Consider the following 27,606-nt stretch of genomic DNA (forward strand, 5'->3'; position numbering starts at 1 on the left):
AGCTGGGACCTCGAGTGACGGACGCTCTGAAGGATGTGTCCGAAGAGGAAGCCATTCGGACCGCCGGGGAGCTTGCCCTTAGGCTTGCTGCCTTATATACCAAGTTTCCTCGCCCCGACCGGAGCAGGATAGAGAACTTGGAGAAGGAGCTCGCGGCGGCCAAGACTGAGCTGAACGAGGTGAAGGCATCGGCGGCTGACCTAAAGACGCAGTTCGACCGGCTAAACGGCATTAAGGCTGAGCATGCCAAGTGTGTTGGACTGCTGAAGGCTGCCGACGATCGAGCAAAGGCGGAGCAAGCCAAGGCAGGGGAAGCCACCGAAGAATTACGCAAGCTCCAACGACGCTTCGACGATCTGACTCTAGAGCATATGGCCGCCGCCAGTTCAGCTTCAGATTGGCAGAAGAAGGCGAAAGACTTAGAGGCCGAGCTGGGAGTGGCCGACGAGCAGGTATTTGCTCAATATGAGGCGGGATTCCAAAGTGCCGTCGATCTGGCGGTCTTTTATTATAACTGCTCTCCCGACCGGTTCGACGTACACATGGGGGTGGTTGATGGGAAAGTTGAAAGGGTGTTTGATCGGCTGGATGAGGTCAATGATCCTCCGGCCTAACATTAACTTATTTTACTTTGTTGTATATTTTGATATAACCGATCGCACCCGATCGACCCTTTGGTGGATCGCGTTCGATCGGTTATTAGGTTATTTTTTGACAAACGTTTATGTAAGTATTTAGATGCCCTTCTATTTCGTCTACTAGCTCTTCTTTATCTCTCTGCGTTTATTGCTTTACGCTTTCGATCGACCGCAATTCGTTGATTACTCTTCGCGTTGGCGATCGGCCTTATTTTATCGATTATCGTTCGCGCTGGCGATCGGCCCTAATTGTTACTCTTGTTGCATGCGTTTAGCAGCGAACATAAACTTTAAGTTTCGCGTAGTTATCTTTATTAACTGTATCGGAAGGAGACCTTTGTGCGCTTAATTTTGTTTTAGATCGTAGATGTAATATCTCGATCGGCCAGGACAGCTCGTGTCACTCGTTTACCCGTAGGGTAATTGGATCGCTAGGATCGGTGTTGACAGAGTGGGACATCCTCTTGGAAGTCCCTGCCTCGATCGGTCAGGCTTTGCTCGGGTCCCGTAGGGAGGCCCGTCGGTCAGATCGTTAGATGGAGTTGCCTGAAACACTCATTTTATTCATAGTTAACTGTAATACATTTTGAGGTGTGAAGCGTTCCACGTGTTGGGTATTTCTTTACCGCTCAAGTGCTCTAGCCAATAGGCTCCGTTCTGCAGGCTCTCGGTCACGCGGAACGGGCCCTCCCAGTTTGGCGCTAGCTTTCCCTGTGTTGACTTCTTTCGGGCGTCATTGGTTTTCCTCCATACTAAATCGCCTTTGACGAAGCTTCTTGGTTTGACCTTCGCGTTATACCTTCTAGCCACCATTCTCTTGCATGCTTCAGCTCGTACAGTTGCTCGCTCTCTTCGCTCGGTCGTCCAGTCTAACTCCTCGCGCAGTCGTCCGCAATTCACCTCGAGATCTTGCATTTCCCGCCGAAGAGTCGGCTCCCCTACCTCGACTGGCAGCATGGCGTCTGTACCATATGTGAGGTTGAAAGGAGATTCTCCCGTCGTCCCATGAGGCGTGCACCGATAGGCCCAAAGGACTTGTGGTAGCTCGTCGACCCATGCTCCTTTGGCTTCTCCCAGCCTTTTCTTCAACTCAGCCACTATAACCTTGTTCATGGCCTCAGCCTGGCCATTGGTTTGGGGATGCTCGACCGAGCTGGTGACGTGTCTTATCCCTACCTGCTTATAGAAGTCCCTCAGTTTTTTGTCGATGAACTGACGACCGTTGTCGGTGATGATCGTGTGGGGGAGGCCAAAGCGACATATGATATTGCGCCAGACGAAGGAGTGGACCTGCCGAGCGATGATATTAGCCAAAGCCTCCGCTTCGACCCACTTGGTGAAGTAGTCTACTGCTACAAGTATGAATTTCTTCTGCGCTCGGCCAACCGGGAAAGGTCCGACGATGTCCATGCCCCATTGAGTGAACGGCCAAGGAGCTGTCAAGCTGTGTAACTCGGTCGGAGCCTTCTTTACATCATTTCCATGGGCTTGGCATCCTTCACACTTGCGTATCATGGATTCACAGTCTTGTTCCATGGTCGGCCAAAAATATCCCGCTCGGAGTATTCTCGCTTTCATCGTCCTCCGACCGGTGTGCATTCCACAAATGCCGTTATGGACCTCGTTCATGACATACTCCGCTTTGTCTGCAGATAAGCACTTGAGGAGGGGCGCCGTGAAGCCTCTCTTATATAGATCTTCTCCAATGATCACGAATCGGAGTGCTCGTCTTCTCTCCGTCGGTCTGATTTCTTCGCCAGCCTCGCATCTCTTTAAAAGTTCTCGCACCTCCCCGATCCAGTCGGCCGATCGATCCACTGCAGCACATTCTCCCGCTGAAGGTCTCATCAAGGTTTGCCTGATAATTGTCTTTAACTGGCCCTTCTCTTTTCCTTCCGCTAGCTTAGATAGTCTGTCGGCTCTGGTGTTTTCTGCTCGGGGGATGTGATGGATGGTCACCTCTTCGAATTCTTTCATAGCTTCAACGGCTTTGTGATAGTACTGGAGCAGCAAATCATCCTTAATTTGATATTCTCCTAGCACCTGTCCTACCACAAGTTTCGAATCTGTGTTGCATTTTAACTTCGCCGCTCCTAAGTCTTTTGCTAACCTTAGTCCGGCGATCAGCGCTTCATACTCTGCTTGATTGTTCGAGGCTTTAAACTTGAACTGCAAGGAGTGTTCAACCGTGAAGCCGTTCGGCCCTTCGATGACGATCCCCGCTCCAGCATTACGCTTATCCGATGACCCATCCACGAAGAGAGTCCAAATGCGTTCCGATGGGGGGATCGATCCTTGGAGCTCAGTTGCAAAGTCGGCCAAATGTTGCCCTTTGATGGATCCTCTAGGTTCGTACTTAAGACCGAACTCGGATAACTCGACCGACCAGGCGATCATCCTACCAGCTAAGTCGAGCTTCCGGAGTATCTTGGCAATGGGATGATCGGTACGGACGATCACTAGGTGACTCTGGAAGTATTGGCGCAATCGGCGCGCGGCCGTCAACAGCGCCAAGGCTATCTTCTCTATCTGTTGGTACCTCGTTTCTGCACTCTGCAATACTCGGCTGATGAAGTAAACGGGCCGCTGCTCCGAGGTTTCCTGTACTAAGGCTGCACTGATTGAGTCGTCCGATACTGACAGGTACAGTTGTAGAGGCAATCCTTCCACCGGTCGGCACATTATGGGAGGACTACTGATCATCTCCCTTATCTTCTGAAACGCCGCCTCGCATTGATCGTCCCATTTTTCTGCACTTTGCTTCTTCATGATTTTCAGTATCGGCCTAACTTTCTCCGTCAACCTGGGTAGGAAACATGCCAGAGAAGTCAGCCGCCCCATCAATCGCTGAACCTCCTTCAAGTTTTTAGGACTTCTCATCTCGACAATAGCAGCGCACTTGTCTGGATTTGCCTCTATGCCTCGGGCGGTCAGCATGAAACCCAGGAATTTCCCTGCTGGCACCCCGAAGACACACTTCTCAGGGTTGAGACGCATATTGTACTTGCGCACCTGGTGGAAGACCTCTCTGAGATCGCGTGCATGATCGTCGGTTGTTTGGGACTTCACGACCATGTCGTCAACATATACCTCCATAGACCGACCGATCTGCTCCCTGAAGACCCGGTCCATCAGCCTCTGATACGTTGCTCCTGCGTTTTTTAGGCCGAATGGCATGACCTCATAACAGAAGTTGGCCCGGTCGGTGATGAACGCCGTTTTAGACCTGTCTGGGCCATACATGGGGATCTGGTTGTACCCTGAGTAGGCGTCTAAGAAACTCAAGAGGTTGTGTCCTGAGGCTCCATCTACCAGCCTGTCGATGCTAGGCAGCGGATATGCATCCTTCGGACAGGCTTTGTTTAGGTCTGTGAAATCTGTGCACATCCTCCACTTCCCGCTCGCCTTCTTCACCATGACGACGTTTGCCAACCACGTAGTGTATTTGATCTCCTTGATGAAACCCGCTCCTTCAAGCTTCCTGACTTCGTCCTCAACCGCTCTCCTCCGCTCCTCTCCCATTTTTCTCTTCTTCTGCGCGACTGGACGAGCTTCTCGGAAGACGGCCAACTTATGGGACATCACATCTGGGTGGACGCCAGGCATGTCTGCGCTCGACCATGCAAAGAGATCTTTGTTTTCTAAGATCACCGTCTTGAGGAGGTCTTCGTCTTCAACGCTCAGGGCTCCCCCAATCTTGGTGACCTGTCCTGGTTGGCTCCCGATCAGGATTTCCTTGGTCTCTCCTTCTGGTTGCAACCGATCCTCCGTGTTCGTTCGGTGGTCTAGGTCTGTCATCGCTACTTCCGAACGATGTTGTTTTCGCGGGCGGCTATAAGGAGTAATCCTCAATCCCACGGCATAGCATTGCCGGGCGACTTGTTGGTCTGCGTGTACCGTGCAAATCGTCCCTTTGTCCGACGGGAACTTCATGGCTAGGTGCAAGGTAGACACGATCGCTCCGAAGGCGTTCAAACAGGGTCTCCCTAGCAATACATTGTACGAGGTGTTAGCTTCAACCAAAAGGAATCTAACCCTTACCTCTCGGCCGTCCTTCCTTGACCCGATCCTCGCACGAAGGTCCACATATCCCCTCGTGTCGACCCGCTCGCCCGAGAAACCTACTATCTGCTCATTGTATGGTACAATCAGGTCCTCGGAGAGGTTCATCCTCTGGAAAGTCTTCCAGTATAGGATGTTGACAGAGCTTCCCTGATCGACCAACACCTTCCCGATCCCATACTCGGCCACCTCTATCGAGATAACCATCGGGTCATCATGATCGGGATCGGGTGCCTTGAAGTCGTCGTCCGTGAATGTGATGGGGGGCATCGAGCGGATCTTCCTCTCGACCAGATGAACCGACTTCAACGCCCGAACGTGCCTTTTTCGAGCTGCGGAGCTCGACCCTCCTCCGGCGAACCCTCCGGAGATGGTGTTTATGTAACCCCTCAGGGGTCTATCATGACTACGACTACGACTCCTTCTTGGACTTTGATGTGACTGGGATGGTCCTCTCCTTCGTTTCTCGCGCTCGGGTTCTCTTTTCTTCTCAGATCGGGCTGGGGGGACTCTTCTCATCGGACTTCGGTTCCTCACCGGACTCCATGGGGGACGATCTTGTCGAATGTATTTCTTCAAGTGTCCCTGCCGAATGAGCTCTTCTATCTTGTCACGGAGCGTGTGGCACTCTTCAGTAGTATGTCCGATTGTCCGATGGTACTGGCAATGTTTGCTGCCGTCGGCATCGGGTGGCGGTGGCTTCTTCCTAACCGCGGGGAGCGAATCAGCGCTGAAAGCCTCTTGCAGGATCCTGGCCCGGGGAACAGCCAGAGGAGTGTAAGTTGTGAACTTCGGTGGCTTCCTTTCGGTGGGTCGGGCTGCGGGTTTGTTCGGTCTAGGCACGATCGGCTTCGGGAGTGCGACATCCTCCTTCTCCCTCTTCTTTACCTTAAACTCCTGCATATCTTCCATCTGTATGAATTTGGCCGCGCGTTCCCTCATCTCTTCCATCGTCTTCGGTTTCTTGCGGCTTATCTTGTCCGCAAAAACTCCCGGCTGGAGTCCATAAGAAAAGTGATGTCGCGCGATCTCGTCGCTGAGACCTCTTATCTTGACCGACATCCGATTATACCGATCAAGGTAACTTCTCAGCGATTCCCCATCCTCTTGTCGGATATTCACTAGATTATCGACCGTCAGAATGGCCGGTTTCAGGGGCGCGAACTGTGTGCTGAACCTTGCCTTCAAAGTAGCAAACGAGTCAATACTACCGGCCGGTAGCTCGGAGAACCACTCCAACGCCTCCCCAGTCAACGAAGTTGAGAAGACCCGACACCAGATGGGGTCGCTGACGGCGTGAAACATCATCTGATGCATGAAGACACGCATGTGATTGTCTGGGTCAGTCGTGCCGTCGTACTTGTCAAACGTCGGCACTTTCCACTTCTCCGGTAGCGGTGTCTCCAAAATATACGCAGTGAAGGGGGAGGACCCCGACGCGGGGATCGGTTGGCGCGACGGGCGGCCCCCGTTGTTTGCTCCTGAGCTCTCCGCCGCCGTGTGTGACGGATTTCCCCTCGAAACCTGTGTCCTTTCAATCCGGGCTGGTTGTGATTGCTCATGTCCCGTGGGTGGAAGACGACTCTCTACTCGCTCAGCATCCCGATGCTGTTGTACCCGACTCAGCCTGTTCGGGTCGGGTACGGTAGGCGTCAAAGGGATTCCTTCTTCCTACTGCCTTAGGATGACATTCTCCTCACGTAAAATCTACATCTGCGCTTCATAGTTCCTCTGCATCTCATCCATTCTCTGCTGCATCGCCCGTATCATCTCTCTAGTGTCCGCCTGATCATCTGCCAATCTTCCTCCGTCCATGTTGCTGTTTCGGTTCCTCATGGTCACCATATGGGTATATTCTCAAAGGAGACTGCTCGGCCCCACGGTGGGCGCCAAAATGTTTCTGGGTAGGGACCAAGAGCCTACTAAAAGAATCTCTTCACTTCACGTTATCTTTCTCCTCTCCAGTAACCTCAGCGAAATCCACTCCTTAGCTCGATCGGTTGGGATGACGATCGGGGTACCTGTCTAAAGTACTCCGATGCTTAAGTCAGAAAGGGCCGATCGGTATATCAGAATATCAGCTGTAATAAATGCGAAATTAAGATCCTCACCAACCTACCTTTGGGCCCTATTTATAGCTTTCGACATGGGCTTGTAATTAGGGTTTCTTAATCACGGCCCAATGACTCCCTAATGAAGATTATGGACTCGTTTAACCGATAATTATTGAATTAAGTTATTTGACCGTGCGACCGATGGCCGCTTGGCTGGGTTACTGACGTTATGCTTTCAACAAGCTAACAATGTGTTTTACCGATCAACCGACAGGTGCTTTAGAAGGTCCGTCGCTGCTGTTTTACCGACTAACCGATGGGCCCTCGAGGTTAGAGGGTCCACCGCTGTTGTTCTACCGATGAACCGATGGGCCCTCGAGATTAGAGGGTACATCGCTGTTGTTTTACCGATGAACCGATGGATATGAACATGGTTAATGCGTGACTTGTATATTCAACCGTTTGACCGATGGTCTTATATTTTATCCGTGATCCGTTCGACCGATAGTCCCTTAACGATGCTACATGGCTGTTCGTTTAACCGTGAGACCGATGGTCCCCTGAGGATTATATTTGGCCGATTGACCGATGGGACATACTGTACATCTGATAACAGAAATCTAAATCTGCTCCATATCAACCAAATTGTAATAACATTTTCTATTGTTTTTTCTTTATTCTTCTAAAGAAAGAAAACAAATGAAATATTAAAATAAGAAAAATATAATTTAAAATATCAATTAAAAAAGCTGAATTAAAATCAAATTGCTTGAAGAGAAAAAAACTAAAAATTAATTTAAAGAAATTTTACAATATTATTTGTTATCACTAGTATTAATTATAAATATTTTTTGTTATAATGTTTTTATTTTTCAAAAAACATCAACAATAACAAATTTAATTTAAATTATATTAAAAAACCATAAAAATTTTTTTATTTCTTTTTTTAAGTAATTAAAATTAAAATTTATTATTTTTAATTATATTTTTATAATTATAATATTTTTTTCTTCCTTAATTTAGAAAAGGAAAAAAAAACTTAAACACGTCCAATTTGAAAAAAAAAACATTTCAAAAAATTTATTTAAGAAAAATTTATGTCAAAATATTATTTTGAGAAAAAATCACTTAAAAATATATAAATCTATACATAAATATTTAACAACCGTAAAGGATTTAGATTCGATTATACCAGTTTATTAGAATGGCGTCACGCCAAACAAAACGGGATTTTTTGCGAAGTGGTAACACTGGAATGTTTGTTGCATTGGCATATGTTGTTCTTCTTTCCACTGTCCTCTTCTAAACCTTTTCCCTAAAAATTTTCCCTTTTCTGCACCCCTCTTTCTCTCTCTTGGTCATCACTCATTCAGAAAAATAATGGTGGGTTTCTCTTTCTGAAGGAGAAAAGAAACAAATGTGAATGCAATTGGATCACCGTCATCTTCTTTAGCATTCCTTTTGTTGTTGTTTTTGCATTGCTATTGTTTCATGAAATGTGCTAATCAATTTGCCTCACGATCAGAATATAATTGCGGGAGCTTTCAAGCCTCCATGCAAGATCTCAATCTCCTTAACCGATGGAAGTACACGCAAACAGGTGTGTTGTCTGGTTGTGCTGCAATTTGCTGATGATAGTGATGTGAATGAATGATCTAACCTTTTCCATTATGATGGTAATTTGGGTTTATGGCGTTTCCTTGTTTACCATCACTTCTAACCTATCTATCAATATGAAAATTGGACCTTTGTGTATGTAACTCATAAGATGTTTTTCAAAAAGTTCCTCCTGCCTCTTTTCATGACAAAGAGGTTTCAGAGTCGAATTATTGCAGATGAAAATTTGATTCAGAAATAGCTTGCAACCACAATTGCAGCCGCAATGTTAAAGTTTTTGTTGCCTTTGTGACTGCATTGCGACCGCAATTGTAGCCTCATCAACTTTAATTGTTCAATTTTCCACAGTATGAAGCATTTTAACCAAACAACCACAATCGAGGCCGCTTCAGTCATCATATTTGTTTACAATTTTTCACACTATCAAAGATTTCAACTAAATCAAAACCACGACTACATAAAACTCTGGACTAATTATTGATCTAAATGATTTTTGTATGCGATCAAATTGCTTGTGGGTATCTATATTTTATCCTTATCTGACTCGCATGTGAAACGAAATTGTATGGCAATGTCCTATCTAGGTAATGGCTCAATGATCTGATTGGCACAGTAATTTGTGATGCATGCTATAATCTGTGACAGAAAGTGGTTAGTCCATGACTTAGTCTCTGTATACCCATGTTCAATTTTTTGAATTTTTAGATGAGATTTGGGATTTCTTAGTTAAGTATTGTGTTGTTTTTCTTTATCTTATACTAGCATGTTAATCCTTTCAACTCTAATTTATTATTGCTGAGGGAAAAGATACCTCTGTTTGCTTTGTAACTTCTCCATTATTATTACTCATCAAATGTAATCACTTCAACATGAAGATTAGGATTTAGCTTGCAGGATGCTGAGAAAGGGTATTTCATTCATTTTTTAAAAGCTTTAACTAGAACACCTTGATTTACTCGTTTTTATGCTTTCTCATTTGCTAGGTACGCATAAAGAAGGAAAATGGCCAAATGGTCACAGTTCCTCTCTTTCAATGTCATGACAATATAGTTGGGCAGGTACACTGCTTGGCATCACCAAAGGCTGTGCTTTTTACCTATGATGTGAGGATTTTGTACTGTTAATAGGACAGAATTTAATTGTTTTCACTTTTGGACTAGGTTATCATTGAACCTTCAAACGGCAAGAGAGTTGAACATAATGGTGTAAAAATAGAGCTTCTTGGTCAAATAGGTGTGTTTCCTTAGTTATCGTTTTTGGTAAAAGTGCAGATTGTTATGTTTATATTCAATAGTGATGGCAATACTCTTTTGCGTCTAATTTTTGGTTATATGTTTGTCTAACATCAAAAGAATAATAAAGAGTTACTGTAACAATTATATCTATATTTTTTTTTATTATTCTATTTATCATGATTTTAACTTGTGGTTAAATGTGTGTGTATATCATTCAAGATATCTAGAAAAAAGGAAGTTGGATTTGAATCGTTCTATCTTTTTCTCATCTCAATACATACTATGGTCATGGAATAAATCCCTCTAAATGCCATCAAAAGAAGTGTGCTCGAAGTTTTGAATTAATGGATATTGTTGGTATATGGAATTAATTGTGTTCAATGATTTTAGCTGTGGCATTACTTTTTAGCATTGTGTGTATAATGAATGATTCTCCATTAGTTCATTTCCTTGCTTGCAGAATTGTATTTTGATAGAGGCAACTTCTATGACTTTACTTCTCTTGGTAAGTTTATAAGCAACAATTGAGATTTTTCATTTTTTGTCTTTTCCTTCTATTTTCGTTTATAGAGGTGTTTGAATAGTTAGTTAATTTCATAATTGCTTCTCATACTTATAAATTATAGTACATGGTATTCTTCTAAATCATGCTAATATTTAGAAGTTCCAATACAAAATCTGTTTTGTTCTCCTTGTACTCTCCTAAGTTTCATGCTCTCTCATGGTGGGCGATGCTTTGATGTAACATTGGTTAGAGGTTTTATGATACTTGTTCATAATTTTTAACTCCCTATAACTTATGCGCAGTACGCGAACTTGATGTTCCTGGCAATTTGTATGAAAGGAAAACATATTCATTCGAATTCTCCACTGTTCAAATGCCATATGAATCTTACAGTGGAATCAATGTTAGGCTTAGGTATGATAGTTATTTCACTTCTACGCTAACCTTGAATTCTCAATTTCTCTACTTTGTTTCTTACTTTTCTTCAATAAATGTTTCAGAATAATTAGATTCTCTAATATGAATTTTAAAAGTCATGAGCAAATGCTATAAAGCTAATGGCTCATCCTCTAAACCATTTTTAGTTAAAGGTTACCATCTGAATATGCTAATGGTTTTGCTGTTATGGATGATTCCATCTGTTCACCTTTTTCATAATTCAGTCAACATTGTTATTAGCTAAACAATTAAAGTTTGTAAGGGATTAACATAATAGTTACTTAACTGAAGGCAGTAAATCCTTTTTTGAAATCATGCAGGTACATATTGAAAGTGACAATTAGTAGAAATTATGTCAACAACATTGTGGAATACATGGATTTTGTGGTGAGTTGATTTTCTACCGTATTATCTTGGCTTTCAAAGCTTGTCTGCTACGTATTCCCCATTGTTTTTATTATGCATTTTTTGTGGTTTAAGTTGTTCTTGATTGCATATATGAAAGCAGACAATACTATGATCTAAATGATAGTATTTGTATTCAAGAATAACTGTCTCCCCTATTAATTCTTAGAGTACATTAAATGCACTCTAGTACTACTAAGTGAATTCATTTTAAGACATCGATGTGAAAATTGCAAAAACCAATTTTATGGTAGAGCCCATATTTAGATATATTTTAAATGAAAGAACTTTTCTGAGACAATGGAAAAAGATTAGAAAATATAATGAAGGACAAGGAGAACATGTTTGCTCTTAGACCTCATAAGAAGAGTCATGTGCATTTTATATCAAGTGGAAGCCAAATATCTAATCCTATATCTTAGAAAGTGGACTTTAAGCTTAACTCAATCTGACTACCTCGTAAGGTGAGGTCTACACCCACTTATATATTATAATTTGACAATAATCTAGTCAATGTAGGATCTCTAATCGGATGACACAATAGGCCTAACAAATTATGCTATGATAGACTTGTAAAGTAAAGTTTTCACCTACTTATATATTATGATTTGACCATATCTCTAGTCCATGTGGAATATCCAATGTTATCCATTATAAATGGTGTGCCCTTAAATCATTGTTAAGAATACAGGGTTTTGCTCTAACAAAATTCACTATGATGTAAAATGCTTGTTCCTCTTAAATCATGAATTTATGACCATGCCACTTATTTTATTATAATTTTGTTTTCCCAAATTTTGAACCTCTTTTCTTTCATTAAGATCAAAGTATTTGTGAATGGTGTTGCAATGTTTTCTTTTTGTGGCCCTACTTGAAAAGATTAATATGAAAGAAAGAAGATTTTGATTCAATTGATTAATGTGAAACTGTACATCGACCTCTGTATATAGAGACCTCTAACGTTATAGTAATAATTTCAGAGAGATCTATAGGATTTATAACAACTTCTAACATCTTCTAATAATACACATAATATCCTACTAACAACACTCCCCTTTCAAGCTAGTGAATGAATATATACCCTTCCTAACTTGCATGTGAGATCATGAAATCATTCAATGGGAAATCCTTTGGTAAATAGATTTCCTAACTGAAGCCCAAATGAGACATAAAGAAGTAGTGATAAGGCCAGTATCCAGTTTCTCTTTAATAACGTGTTAATCTATTTCTATGTGTTTGGTCTTATCATGCCGAATGTTAATAGTTGACTTATTATCACAATAAAGAATCATATGCACTTCACATGCCAATTTAAGATCATTTAGAGTAATTCTCAGCCATAACAATTCATACACTCCATGTGCCATAGCTCGAAATCCAGCCTCTGACTTTGCAACAACATTTTGTTTCTTACTTCTCCAAGTCACTAAATTTTCACCCAAGAACATGCAATTTGTAAAGAAAAAATGCGGAAAGTATGACTTCTAATTCTATATCTAGAGAAAGGAGAGAAGGAAAGGAGAAATAGATTATTAGTTCTTTGAATCACTTTTTAGTGGAAATTTTGCATTATTGTATTAAGAACTACCATTCTTTTAATTTTTCTTTTATTCCTTCACATTCACTTCTTGCACTCTGAATGTCGTATATTACAGAACTAAACCCAACCATCGATTTGATTTCTATAGTACAAAGTATAACAGATGAACTTTGCCACAAGCCTCAACAACCCATCATATTGTTTCTTGCTTGATCTTGACGAGTTTCAATATTTTTATATATTCTTATTGTTGTAGTAATTACTTTATGTATTTCTTTCTATCCGTCAATTTGAGGTGAATACAGAATATAACATTTTATTTTTCCCGGAGTATAGTTTTCTTACAGCTATCTCTTTTCAGGTACGCAATTACTCTGTACCTCCACCAATTAATAACAGCATTAAGGTGAGGAGTGTATGGTCGTTATCTATGATTACGTATCACTAATTTCCATGTGCCTCTTATTAATCTATAATTTAAGCTTTATATATCTAATAGACAATGTACTGGAAAGTTTTGTTTTCCGCACTCCACTCCTTTCATCTAGTTGAAGACTCATGATGTTAGGAAAAATGGTTTGATGTCTTTGTTCAATGTTATTCGTTCTATAAATAATGATTGGAGCATTTACAGATAATTACTAATAATTACAAATATCCTATTTCTTGATTTGTGTAGCCCATCTTAAGAATATTATTATATACACTTAAAGAGAACAAATAAATTCATTATTTGTCTAGCTTATTGTTAGAAAAAACAAATTAATACAATTAAGGAGATAAAATTATTCTCGATTCATACATGCTCGATCATATTAAGCTTTATTTTTTATTCATGCCATGGAGCATGAATGCCTAGGGTATTCTTGGACAAACTTCACCTTAAGTACTTCTAGGAAAAGAAAATCAGAATGAAAAAAGAAATAAAATTTTTCATAGCATGGATGCATCTCTCACTTAACTTCTCCAAAATCAGTTTTTAACTAATGCATAAGCTAGCATTGGTTTATGAAGTTTATTTCACTTTTTTCTTCTAGAAGTACTCATGAAAAAGTTTACCAAAACAAACACTTACTCTGATCGATATTGTTATGCTTTTGCTAAAAAATCTGCATGGATTGAGGAAGTTGATTTGTAGTTAGAAATGTTGTTAATTTAATGGTATACTCTAATAAGAGTTGATGTCACTTAATATTGACCTAAACCTTTTTTGTATGTGTGCTCCATGCAGATGGAAGTAGGAATTGAAGAATGCTTACACATAGAGTTTGAATACGGAAAAAGCAAGTGAGTCTGAAATAGCACATGATTAATGATGCATTTCCACTGTTCTTCAAGTAGATTAGAGAAAACTTACTTACGGTGACTAAAATATTATCAGGTATCATCTGAAGGATGTGATTGTTGGTAAAATATATTTTCTTCTGGTGAGAATCAAAATAAAAACTATGGAACTCGAGGTGAGGCGCCGAGAATCAACTGGATCAGGGACCAATACATATGTTGAGACAGAGACCCTTTCAAAGTTTGAGTTGATGGATGGTGTTCCAGTTCGAGGTATGTGGAAGGACTAAAATACATGTTTAAGTAATAAAGTTGATTCCTTTGCTAGCTAAAATGAGTTTATATTATTAGCATTGTTGATATTTCTTCTTTAGGAGAATCAATTCCTGTGAGATTGTTCCTTGGTCCATATGAATTGACCCCCACATACCACAACATCAACAACAAGTTCAGTGTGAAGTACTTTCTAAATCTTGTTCTTGTAGATGAAGAGGACAGACGCTACTTCAAGCAACAAGAAATCACAGTATACCGGTTAGGTGAAAACTCCTAAGCTTATGCTAGGTTACGAGGAATTGGTCTGTTTTTGTCACCGTTTGAGAGTGGAAAGTTTTCTGATAATTTTATTGTAGTTAATTAATTAAAAATGGGTCAGAGTATTATTATATTTTATTCTATTCTTTTTGGGTTTTCTTTTTTTACTTCTTGGGTACTACAACTATCTTCTAAAATTTTCCAACTTGGCTCTATGTTGAGAAGTATTATTAATTTTGGCCAACCTGATTTATCAACTATTTATTAGATGGCTAGAACTATTTATTCCTTTGATGACAAACCTTTGTTTATCAACTGTATAATAAACATTTAAAGGCTAATTTACTTTATATATATATATATATATATATATATATATATATATTTATTATAAAGATTTAAAAAAAAAGAAACTGTAGGGCTACATCCAACCAACTACATAGAAGTGGCATAAGTTGTCCACTTTCAAAGAAAACAATGCATTTAATATGAATAAAGGTTTATTTAGAAAATATACTGTGATTCAGTGCTCAAATTTCTCATAAGAATTGAAATTGAACAATACAGGTTCGACATGCAAATTAAATCACAAGAAGAAATATTCGTAGTTTTGATTTCTATGGAATTAAAGGAAAATGAACTCTGCTATAATCACCTCTTATACATAAATTTAACTCGATGAACTAAATATGTGTAAAATTTTGATTCAAAGAGTGGGACAAAAGCCAAAACAAAGGAGATTAGTACACCCACACCACTTATATAAAGAGTTCCAAGATGAGACTCGTGGAAAGAAAATTCTCTCTCAACTTCTTTCACTTGAGATTTCTTCATTGTCTCGAAGGGTATCATTTCCACACAAGGTAACAAGATGATGACTAGGTAACAACAAATGTATGATGGTTCCTCAAAAATTTCAAATACCAACAAATTAGAGTGGAACTTACTTGCACTTCAGCTTTCTTCATTGTCATATTTGTTATCATTATGTTCTTAGTTTAATTGCATGTGATAAGACATTTATCATATGGAAAAACATTCATAATAGAAAACATGTCATGACACACAAGCTTGAGAGCTTGCATCAACAAGCTGATCAGATAATAGAAAACATCATCAATGACCATAAAGAGGCAAAGTCTAAGGCCAAAGTTACCAAACGGAAGCAACAAATCTTGTGGATGTTCTCATATAGTATGAGGATGGTATCCAACAAGATTTTTCTTTAATTAACTAGGAACAACATAAGGTTAATAATTTTGGTATGGATCATAACCTCTTTCAAATACATTAAATGTTCATAATCTTTTGTAATGTGCCATTGGTTGTGGGTGTATGCATGTGTAGGTGGATGTCTGTTTGGAAAAAATAATAGAAAACATCACCAATGACCAAAAAGAAGGAAAGTCTAAAGCCCCATATTACTAAAGGGAAGTAGCAAATCTTGTGGATGTGGGTGCATGCATGTATGGGTGGGTGTTTGTGTGAGTGCATTCAGATTTGTGCGTCCATGCGTGTATATGTGTATGTGTTATAAAATAAATATATAAAAAAATGCAGACTCACACGTGCGACAACCCTTGTGTTTTCGTAATAAATAAATGTATACTTAAAATCAACTGAAATTATGTCATGATCTTTGTCAATTTAATGAGGATCCATGACATTAACTTTGAGACAAGGCCTAAAGTCCTAGATGGTGATGTACTCAGTTACAACTACACAGGCATAACTTTTTCTCCTTATGCAAATTATTGAAAGTAGGTAAGAAAAAATTGCATGTTGGAGCGTTTACTGTAAGACCTGAGAAATTTAAATAATTAATTAAATAATTATTTAATAAATGCGGATAGTAGGAACCTTTAAGGCATTTAATGTGGAGTGCTATGATGTGGAAAATTATTAACTCAAATGGTTGAGAGTACTTAGTTATGTGAAAGGACTTGGGTTTGAGTCCTATGTATGCCAATTATATGTTATTTTAATTTGTGCATTATTTTAATGATATGTGTGGATGTGGTTAGTGATAATGTAATCCTAAAATCTTAGGAATTATCATGAAACATGATTGGTTGAAGTGGTTGTGCAATTGACTTTGTAATTGAGTGGTTGTGTGTTCAAACCTTACTAAGGATGAAATTAATTTCTTTATTTTTGCTAATAGGATTGTAGCCTGAATGTGAAAGGGTAGGAAACCCTAACGACAATGGGTAGCCAAATAAAAAGGGTAAACTGAGCAAAATTGTGAGAGCATTGAGGGGACCCAATTTGGGGGCAAAAAGAACTATTATCCTTCATTTTTTTAAGCAAAGAAAACCAGATTAGGGGAGCTCTTTTACATATATTTACATGATTATTGAAAATTTTCGTGTATTCTGTAATACGCATGATTAAATGTACCTTTGCCATGAAACTTTCGTGCTAACATGCTGTGAAATTAGGGGATTGATTGTTTTGATCTTGTATGAGTAAACCCTTATGAGATTGTATGCAAATAATGGGGTTTTCTGGTCTGTATGTGGATTTTTGGTTTAACTCTAAAATTGGTAGTCCTTTGGGGTCCAAATTACGTTCATAATTGTTTTGCTCTGTGAGGGATTGTTTGGTATGTTGCATATGTGAATTTGGGCTTTTGTTTTGGTGTTTGTGTGCGTGAACAGAGAAGGCTTCTGCTATTTTAGCTCAAGCGAGCAAGGCTCGCCTAGGCGAAATTAGCAGAACTCAAAGTCTAATTTTGTTCGAGCATCTTGCTCAAGCGAGAAGTCGAGGGGTGCGAGGTTTTGATTGAGTGTCTAGCTCAGGCAAGGAGCCTATGGTTTGGGCGACTGAGCATCTCGCTCAGGCGAGAGGTACTCATCTAAGCGAGAAATCATGACAGGATAAGTATGTTGCTGCTTGACTCGTCGCCTAGGCGAGGAACTTTATGTTTGAGCGAGGGATGATTTCGCCTAGGTGAGAAGGACTTGCCCAAGTGAGACCTCGCGTTAAGTCGCTGTAGCACTCTCACTCAGGCGAGGAAGTTTAGCTTGAGCGAGATAAGCCTGATCGCTCAAGCTAAGGCTTCTAGCCCAAGCGAGTTTAGTGCAGTTTGTGTGTGTAGTACGCATTGATGTGGACGTGGATCAGGAGATGCTATGCCATGAGCGGGTAGGTTCATGGATGATGGTTAACATGTGATGGTATGAGCGGGGAGGTTCATACCCATTTACTCTCATTTGAGGATACGAGCGAGGTAAGTTCGTATGTTCCGTGCTCACATTTGAGAGATGTTGCGTACGGGGAGGTACGTGACTGGTGGATCACATGTGTTGGACTACGGGTGGGCAGGTCCGTAGAGTAGGACTACGAGCGGGGAGGTTCGTAGAAGCAGGACCACGAACGAGCAGGTTTGTGTGAGCATCATGAATCCTGAGTCCATGGCTAACTATATTGTGTGTTGTGAAGGTGGAAAATCCTTGGGGTTTAAGGTCTTAGTCAGGAACTCTTAAATAAAGTATGTATAACCAAGATATAAGAGAAGGGAGAAAAGAAAAAAGATAAGAAAAGGAGAGAAGAGAAAAGTTGTGTTTTGGAAGAGGATTTAAGCACCTATTTATAGGTGATGAATGGGTTTAAAATATCGTAGCTTGAAGTTTGGTGATGAAAGAAAATATCCCATCATTTGCGGTAGTGGGATGAACTTATGGAGAAAAGTTTGCTGCAACGACATGCACTAGACCGAAAAACAAGGAAAGCTTGCGAACGTTGTTGCAACAACTACAACGTTAATTTTTGCAATACACATATATATTTATAACAAGATTTACATCATCAATGTATGTTCACATTTTTTAAATATTATTATTACAACATAATTGATTAATATTTGTAGATATATGGTGTAGGTGTGGGTGTATGTGTGTGCATGCATGTGTGGGTGGATCTGTGTGTGAGTGGTGTGAATGTGTGCATGCGTGTTTAGGTGTATGCATTATAATACAAATATATAAAAATTAGGATGATAGCCAATATAATTTTTCTTTAACTAGGAACAATGTTAAGGCAATAATTTTGGTATGACACATTTTCCACCTATATCTTATTTTCCACTTGCATCTCAAGTTGTGAATTTTAACATTTTTTATTGATAAAATATTTGTTAAGACATATTTTGTGCCTGGGTAAGGCATCCACGATAACCATAGGATAAATGATGAAGAATTCTAGAGTGAGTAAAAAAGCACAAGCTGAGGTTCGAGAGGTATTCAACATGAAATATCAGGTTGATGAAAGTTGCATCAGTGAACTCAATTTCAAATGTTTTGAAAGAGACCAAGAGGTTACACCCTTCATTTCCTCGTTTTCTTCCAAGGGAATGTGGTCAAGCATGTGAGATACATGGTTATCAAGTACTTGCCAATAGCAAGGTTATAATGAATGCATAGTCAATTGGAAGAGATCCAAATTATTGTAATGAACTAGGGAGATTTTATCCTGACAGATTCATTGACATCAATATTGCTATAAAGAGAATAATTTTGAGTACATTCCTTTTGGAGTTGGAAGAAGAATATGCCCTGAAAGCACATTTGCATCTAGAGTTGTGGAAATGGCCCTTGCAATGTTGTTGTGTTACTTTGTTTGAGAGCTTCCAAGGAAAGTATGGACTAAATGTATCATAGATTTAGATCATGAATGTATGTCCACATTTTTTAAATATTTGTATTATCACATAACTTATTAATATTTTTAAATATATGGTGCGGGTGTCGGTGAATGTGTGTGCATGCATGTGTGGGTGGATATTTGTGTGAGTGCGTGCGTGTTTAGGTGTATGTATTATAATACAAATATTTAAAAAATTAGGATGGTAGTCAATAGAATTTTTCTTTAATTGGGAACAATGTTAAGCTAGTAGTTTTTGTATGACACATTTCCCATCTATATCTTATTTTCCACTTGCATATCAAGTTATGAATTTTAACATTTTTTATTGATAAACTATTTGTGAGGACATTTTTATGCCTAGGTAAGACATCCACAATAACCATAGGATAAACGATGAAGAATTCTAGAGTGACTGAAAAAGCACAAGCTGAGGTTAGAGAGGTATTCAACATGAAATATCAGGTTCATGAAACATGCATCAATGAACTTAAATATTTGAAACTAGTTGTGAAAGAGACCTAGAGGTTACACGCTCCATTTCCTCTTTTACTTCCAAGGGAATGTGGTCAAGCATGTGAGATACATGGTTATCACATACCTACCAATAGCAAGGTCGTAATCAATGCTTGGTCAATTGGAAGAGATCCAAATTATTGGATTGAACCATGGTGGTTTTATCTTGAGAGATTCATTGACATCAATATTGACTACAAAGGGAATAATTTTGAGTACATCCCTTTTGGAGCCGGAAGAAGAATTTGTCCTGAAAGCACATTTGCATCCAGAGTTGTGGAACTGGCCCTTGCAATGTTGGTGTGTCACTTTCATTGGAATCATAGATTTATGTCATCAATGTATGTCTATATTTTTTAAATATTTGTATTATAATATAACTTATTAATATTTGTAAATATTTAGTGTAGGTGTTGGTGTATGTGTGTGCATGCATGTGTGAGTGGATATAAGTGTGAGTGCGTGTGAATGTGTGTGTGCGTGTATATGTGTATGTGTTATAATACAAATATTTAAAAAATTAGAATGGTAGCCAGTAGAATTTTTCTTAACATTAAGGCGGTAATTTTGGTTGACACATTTTTCATCTATATCTTATTTTTCACTTGCATTTCAAGTTGTGAATTTTAACATTTTTTATTAATAAACTATTTGTAAGGACATTTTTTGTGTTGGGGTAAGACATCCACATTAACCATAAGATAAATGATGAATAATTATAGAATGAGTAAAAAAAGCACAAGCTCAGGTTAGAGAGGTATTCAACATGAAAGAACATGTTGATGAAAGTTGCAACAATGAACTAAAATTATCATAGATTTACATAATTAATGTGTCTTTATTTTTTAAATATTTGTATTATTGTCAAACATGTGGTCAAATCTCTTAATTTTGTTTGTACTAAAGTCTCAGTCTCCCAACATGTTGTGCATGTGACGTAATGTTCTATGAAAAGCTTGTTGACTAATTGTTTATATATTTTCGTTCTCCTATAAAAACTTTGGATTCTCCTACATTTGGTTGTTCAGTATTAGATGTTTTGTATGTGGAAGTGACTGCTACTTTAAATTTCAAAACAAGTTCAATGACGACCTAGTTAATGCTTATTTTATTTAATTCTAATATTTACATGGTTAAAATACTTTTTTGGTCCCAATTTTCGTCAAGTTTTTTCAAATAAGTCCTAATTTTGGTTTTGTGTTTAAATAGGTCCCAATTTTCGTCAATTTTATTCAATTGGGTCCTTTTTTGCTAACACCGTTTAAATCATTGACGATCATGAACAGTGATTGCCACGTGTCACTTCGGTTTTTTTGAATTTTTTTAATTTTTTTAATTTTTTTAAATGTACACGTGTCAACCCTGGAGTGTGCCACGTGTCACTTCGTGGTTTTTTTGAATTTTTTTTGAATTTTTTTTAAATTTTTTAAATTTTTTTTAAATGTCCACATGTCAGCCTAGTAGCGTGCCACGTGTCAAAGTCAATGTTCTAAATTCAATTTGGTCCCTATATTTGTTATTTTTGTTCAATTAGGTCCCAATTTTTGTTAACATTAACCAATTTGGTCCCTCTCCAAATTAAAACCAAATTTAATTTTTATATTAAAATTCATATTTTTTATTAAATATTTTTATATAATATATTAAAATTCACATCATTATAACTTTGATATAAAAATTAAATTTGGTCACTGTAACGTCCCATTTAATCAATAACATAATTAAAGGAAGTGTAACACAAGATAATAGAACAACGCAGTCCTGGAGTTTTAAACTTAACTCCTTACAACCCAAGGCACATCACGATGCCCAAAAAAGAAACATGTTATACAGTTTAATGGAATCATATAGAAATCTAAAAGACGGACAAATACATGGGCCATAGCCCTAAAGAAAAGCCCAAGAAGAACATGAAGTCCAGCCCAAGTAGACTATGCAGCGGAATCATCTCTCCCCTGTTGACCACGAGTACCTCTCACATCTGCTCACATCAATAAATTGATGATCATCGCAAAGGTAGAAGAACAACATACAAACAATCAAACAAGCAAAGGGTAAGTTAGAGCCAAAAAGATTTCATCATGCAATCAGATATACTTCCACAGTCCAATATACACACATCATCCAAGCATGCTATGACCTTCCAAATCAATACACTAAGACTCGACTCGACTCATCCGGATACATATAATCTAGTCGGATTCAGCGGATGCTTGCACTTGTGGTGGATATCTCTGCTCACCCCCGAGCTAAGTGTTACAAGTGGTACAATGTCTCAATCCCCCACACACAAGGTTAGCCCTTAATGAGTTTCAGGCCTCTTGCTACTCTCACCACAAGAGTCAATCCGCTCTAAGTGAGACTAACTGACTCCTTAGAGTGTCAGGATGCAACCTTACCTTGAATCCTTACCAAATTATATAGATGGGGCACCACCATGAACTCCCACTAAGCGGGGTCATGGAATTACGTCCCGACCACTGAAGCACCACCATGAGGTCTCCCCTAGAGGCTCATGGAATTACGCACTGACACAGACCAATCATACTCAATCAATCAAGTATTATTTAACATGCACATAACTATCATGCCAACATTTATAACCAAATCCACATTCATATTCCATGTTGAATCCATTCCAACTCATCCTTCCCAATCCATGAATATAGAATTTCACATCATACCAATACCATGCCATTTTGATACCAACCATTTCATTGAAATCGCATGCCAAGATTTATCCAAGTTCATCATTCACAATCCATGAATCACATCACTCATGCAAACTTATTCATCTCATACTTTATAAATGCATACCAAGACATACATATATCACAAAATAGTATTCATCCCAAATAAATGAGTGCCAACATTTAAGTACATGCAATTCCATACAATCAAGCACAACCCACAACCATAATTCTTACACCAAAATTCCTAAAAAAATTTATTATCACAAAACTAAAAATCATTATAGTAATGCGTGACACATTTCTCAAGCTACAGACATCTAATCGACGATCCAACCGGTCAAACCATAAAATAGCATGTTATGAATCAAATGTCAACATTTGAGCTCAATCCAACGGTTAATGAGTCGGGAAAGTCAATTTTACTAAAACTGCACATATCAGAAAAATGACACAATCGCCCAGCGATTGCGTGACGCATCAAAATACGATAAATAACGTCAAATATCACATTTTTATGAATATTTGAACCCTAACTCAGAAATATACCAAAACTAATGTTTTCCCAAATCTTTTTTCATATTTCACAAAACATTAATCGCATAAAATATAAATAACATGAAACCCTAACTTCCCTTACCTAAAAAGGGGTTAGCATAGGACTTCGACACCCAAACCGTGATGAACAGTAGCTCAAGCAATAGCTTCGAGGGCTGGAAAACAGTGGAACGAGCTTAAAACAAGTTTATTAAGACAACCCTAGTTGGAACTACGAAGAAGGACCAGAATGGAGCAAGAACATGAGTTGGAAGCTGACTTACGAAGAGTAGAGAACTGGTCTGAGTTCAGGGCTCTCCTTTCTCATATGTAAATGGCTTCATATAAAAGCCAAAATTCCACTCATTTGTAGACACTCTTGAAATTTTATGCAATAGATGCAACTTGAATTGAGAGCACTCCTCCCTCTATTGCCTTTGAGAGTCACCACTTTCTAGAGATTTCGTCTCTCTACCTCTAGCCACCTTCCTTAGGCTAGCATAGATTAGGAAATCCTATCGCCTCTTTCACCTTCCTTTGCTTGCAAGTGCCTTCCAACTTGCCTCCATTCCTTCATCCATTTTCGCTGCCCATGGAGCTCTTAATACACCTTTGGAGCTCCACCATAATGGTATCAGAGCCTCCATTCTAGAAACCATGGCTGAACCCTAGCAGAGCTTCACAGCTGCTCAAAGAGGAAGTAAGAGAGAACTATTTTTCTGAAATGATACGAATGAGTGGGTTAGGACAAGTCTTGGGTCATTTAGCTCCTTATGGGCCAACCCTTAGGCCCATTAGACCTTGGGGCAGCCCTTAAAGATTGGGAGTGAAATAAGAGGGCTTTACAGTCACATCTTTGATAGGGACCAAATTGGTTAATGTTAACAAAAATTGGGACCTAATTGAACAAAAATAACAAATATAGGGATCAAATTGAATATAGAACATTGACTTTGACACGTGGCACACTACTGGGTTGACACGTGGACATTGAAAAAAAATTCAAAAAAGTTCAAAAGAATAAAAAAATAAAAAAATAAAAAATTCAAAAAAACCATGAAGTGACACGTGACACACTCTTGGGTTGACATGTGTACATTTTAAAAAATATTAAACATTTTTTAAAAAATTTTAAAAAATTTAAAAATAAATAAAAATAAAAAATAAAAAAATTCAAAAAAACCACAAAGTGACACGTGACAGTCACGGTTCATGGTCGTTAATGATTTAAACGGTGTTAGCAAAAAAAGGACCCAATTGAACAAAATTGATGAAAATTGGGACCTATTTGAACATAAAACAAAAATTAGGACTTATTTGAAAAAACTTGACGAAAATTGGGACCAAAAAAGTATTTTAACCTATTTACATTTATTTAATTTAGTATGGTTACTAACGTTAATTTAATTTATTTTAATATTTATTGAAATTATTGTTGATGTAACTAACTTAAATAAGAATTTTTGAGGATATCTTGTAGTGTGAAGCCTTTTTTTCTTTTTTATTAGATGTTACTAAATTATGAATTAATTAGGATATAATTTAATTTGTCACATATTCTCTACTTTTAAAAGTTTAACGAAATTTATTTATTTTTAATTAATTAATACCTAAAAAATCTTATAAGTATGGTATATATAAAAAAACAATAAAATAAGTTGAATATTTTTTTTTTCAATATTCTAAGAAAATTTACGCTAATTAAACTTATAAAATAAAATTTAGTTAGAAAATATTGAAAATATTGACTAATTTAAAGTAACATTTTCAAATCCAAACCAGTCTTGCTAGAGTCCACCTCATTAACATTTTATTTTTAAAGAAATATTAGTAGTAGTGTGGACTAAACCCTAACTAAAGTTTATTTTTTAAAAGTAATTGTTATTTGTGTGAGCTAAACTCTCACTAACATTTTATTTTTGAAAAATAATTATTGATTGTGCGGGTTAATCCCTCACTAACTTTTTATTTTTAAAAATTGTTATAACATGCATAGGCTAAATCATCACTACATATTTACTTTTTAACATTAATGTTATTTACAACATCTGGTTGGTCCTCACCTTGTATTTACATTAGTAATTTATGGTATTTACATTAGTAATTTATATTACATTAGTGTTAGTTTAGCCATTGTATATATTTTATTTTTCGAAAAAACATTGTTACTAGCATGGGTTAGACCCTCGCTATCTATTTAATATTTAATTTTTGGTTTAATTATGTCTTTGGTTCCATTTTGGAGTCACAATCTCAAAATGGTACCTAAATTTTTAGAAGTCTTAAATTGGTCCCCTTTTTTGTTAAAACGTCTCACGTTTGCCCTTTCTGTTAAGTCAAGGTTGACACCGTTAGAGGAAGTGCCACGTGTCAGTTTCTCGATTTTTTGAATTTTTTTTATTATTTTTTATTTAATTTTTTTTTGAATTTTTTTAAAAAATCAAAAAATTGCCACGTGTCAAGCTATCATCGTGCCCCGTGGCAGTGATAGTGACACGTGTTAGTATTACGCCAGGTGTCATTTTCTTAGTCTCAATTTGGTCAATTTATTTTAATTTGTTTCAATTTAGTTCCAATTTTTGTAAAAGTTAGCAATTTTGTCCCTCTCCAAATTGAAATCAAATTTAATTTCTATATAAATGTACACAAATATTTCCATCAAAATTGATATTTCAAGTAAATATTTTTAACCAAATTAAGTTCATTTAATTAATATTTTACATTGAACATTATTTAAAATGGTTTAAAAGTTGTCAATAGAAAATAATGTTAATAGAAAAAAAATTCATAAATTAACTAGTTCATGTAACAATAAAACACATAAATTTAAAATTTGAAAACAATTTTAAGTAAAGTTGAATGTGAAACATAATTTTAAATAAACTTAGCTATATTAAAAATATATAATAAAAATATCAATTTGAATAAAAATATCAAATTTAATAAAAATATTTGTATAACATTTATATAAAATTAATTTTTGTTTCAATTTGAAGAGGGACAAAATTGCTAATTTTTACAAATATTGAGACTAAATTGAGACAAATTAAAATAAAGGGACCAAATTGAGACTAAGGAAATGACACCTGGCATAATACTGACACGTGTCACTGTCACTGCCACGTCACTCTGTCACTGTCACGTGGCACGATGACAGCTTGACACGTGACAATTTTTTGATTTTTTAAAAAAAATTAAAAAAAAAATAAAAAATAAAAAAAAATAATAAAATTCAAAAAATCGAGGAACTGACACGTGACACTCCCTCGGCGTCATGACTTAACGAAAAAGGCAAACGTTAGACGTTTTAACAAAAAAATGGACCAATTTGAGACTTTTAAAAATTTGGATACCATTTTGAGATTTTGACTCCAAAATGGGGATCAAAGGCATAATTAAACCTTAATTTTTTATACATGATTTATATTAGCATCAGTTTAGCCGTTATTTTATATTTATCTATAATATAATTTTTTAAATAATATGATATGCAACATTGGCGTAGATTTTTTTTGTGTTAGAAATTTTAAACTAATATATCATATAGTCTCAGAAAGGCCAACCCCCGTTGATGATTATAAAAAGATTAATGTTTGCTTTGTTTACTACTTGGAACCAACCAATCTGATTCAAGAAATATATATTTCAAATTGCAAAGACCAAAATACAACTCATAATGAACTCATATCAAGTAGATTTATATCTACTACAAAATCACATTTTCGAAATCCATTAAACTACTAAAATAATTTAAGTAACTACTAATTCAAGTTTTGTCTGAAATTGGAATAAAAGTGTAATTTTAACAATATAGTGACAAATAAATTGAAAAAATGTAAAAAAAATAAAAATAATTAGAACAAATACAATAAACACATGTATCACAACCGAAATCGTGACGGGATGACGAACCAAAAAATAAAAATTTGTAAAAAGGAGGTTTGGAGTCGCCACCATAGTTATTATAGGAAACTATGGAAAACCATCAAAAAGAGCAAGGTCTACGAAAACAGAGTTTGGGAGTACGGGAGTTAATTATGCGTAGGGAAGGTATTAGCACCCTACAACGCCCATCCTAAGACGGTACCTTTAATTAAAATACAAATTGATGTGGTCTCCTTTAAATGTTCATTTTACAAAAATAAAAAATAAAAAAAATAAAAAAATAAAGATGACAAAGAAAAACAAAGGAAACAAAAAAGATATTTTGTTTTTTGGGCCCGACAAGGATTACTCCATACTCTTACGTATCTCCATTCATAATGAATAATCAGGGTCACGTAGTTCTTTATGAAAAAACTTTTTGAAAAAAAAAATTGTTCGAAGATGTTGATATCATTTTTTTCAATATTTGAAAATTTTGTATTTTTTTAGTAATCTTATAAAAAGCGAATGTATTAAGTACTAAGACGACACGAGCGGTCATACGAGCACTTATACGTTTTAAAAGTTAAAAGGGTATTTAAATTATTTATTTATCATTATTTTCTTTAAAGAAAAACTTTCGAAATAAGATATGATACCCAAAAAAACGTTACTATTATATATCCAATTTATGAAAACATTAAGAAAATAAATAAATAAATAAATAAATTAGGAAATAAGGTTATGATTAAATATATATATATATATATATATATATAATTATTTATTTATTCTTTGTAAAATGTTAAATAACAAGTTTTTTAAAAAAAATTTAATATGAAAAGCATGACACAACATATTCATAAAATGTTAAAACATGAGATCTCTCATTTATTCGTAACTAATGAACCCCAAAATGCATGACAGTAGTGTTCTTTCCATATCAAAAAGAAATAGTGAAAACATCAAATTTAACCAAGATCATAACCAAAACTCAAGAAAAATTGCATAACACAACAAAAATTAATTTTTGTGAACCTGAA

The 27,606-nt window shown here is 37.1% G+C and overlaps 2 protein-coding genes across 3 annotated transcripts; one reads left to right on the forward strand and one right to left on the reverse strand.

Annotated features, from left to right (window-relative positions):
- Positions 1-1,208: 1,208 nt before the first annotated feature.
- Positions 1,209-6,536, reverse strand: LOC114188418. Its single transcript, XM_028077005.1, has 2 exons — positions 6,412-6,536; positions 1,209-6,327 (listed from the first exon to the last, which is right to left on the reverse strand). The coding sequence occupies exons 1-2, from the start codon at positions 6,534-6,536 to the stop codon at positions 1,209-1,211; spliced, it is 5,244 nt and encodes a 1,747-aa protein (XP_027932806.1).
- A 1,422-nt stretch (positions 6,537-7,958) lies between these two features.
- On the forward strand, positions 7,959-14,448 carry LOC114187387 (vacuolar protein sorting-associated protein 26A-like). Of its 2 annotated transcripts, none has more exons than XM_028075632.1 (11): positions 7,959-8,137; positions 8,280-8,354; positions 9,355-9,429; positions 9,532-9,604; positions 10,067-10,111; positions 10,414-10,525; positions 10,870-10,936; positions 12,856-12,900; positions 13,726-13,781; positions 13,876-14,051; positions 14,153-14,448. In XM_028075632.1, the coding sequence occupies exons 1-11, from the start codon at positions 8,135-8,137 to the stop codon at positions 14,329-14,331; spliced, it is 906 nt and encodes a 301-aa protein (XP_027931433.1). In that variant the 5' UTR covers positions 7,959-8,134; the 3' UTR covers positions 14,332-14,448. The 2 variants fall into 2 exon arrangements, with proteins under 2 accessions (XP_027931433.1, XP_027931434.1); XM_028075633.1 differs by having other exon boundaries at positions 14,264-14,448.
- Positions 14,449-27,606: the final 13,158 nt, after the last annotated feature.

The sequence above is a fragment of the Vigna unguiculata genome, chromosome 6 (genome assembly GCF_004118075.2).
Source record: "Vigna unguiculata cultivar IT97K-499-35 chromosome 6, ASM411807v1, whole genome shotgun sequence".
Classification (NCBI taxonomy): Eukaryota; Viridiplantae; Streptophyta; class Magnoliopsida; order Fabales; family Fabaceae; genus Vigna; species Vigna unguiculata.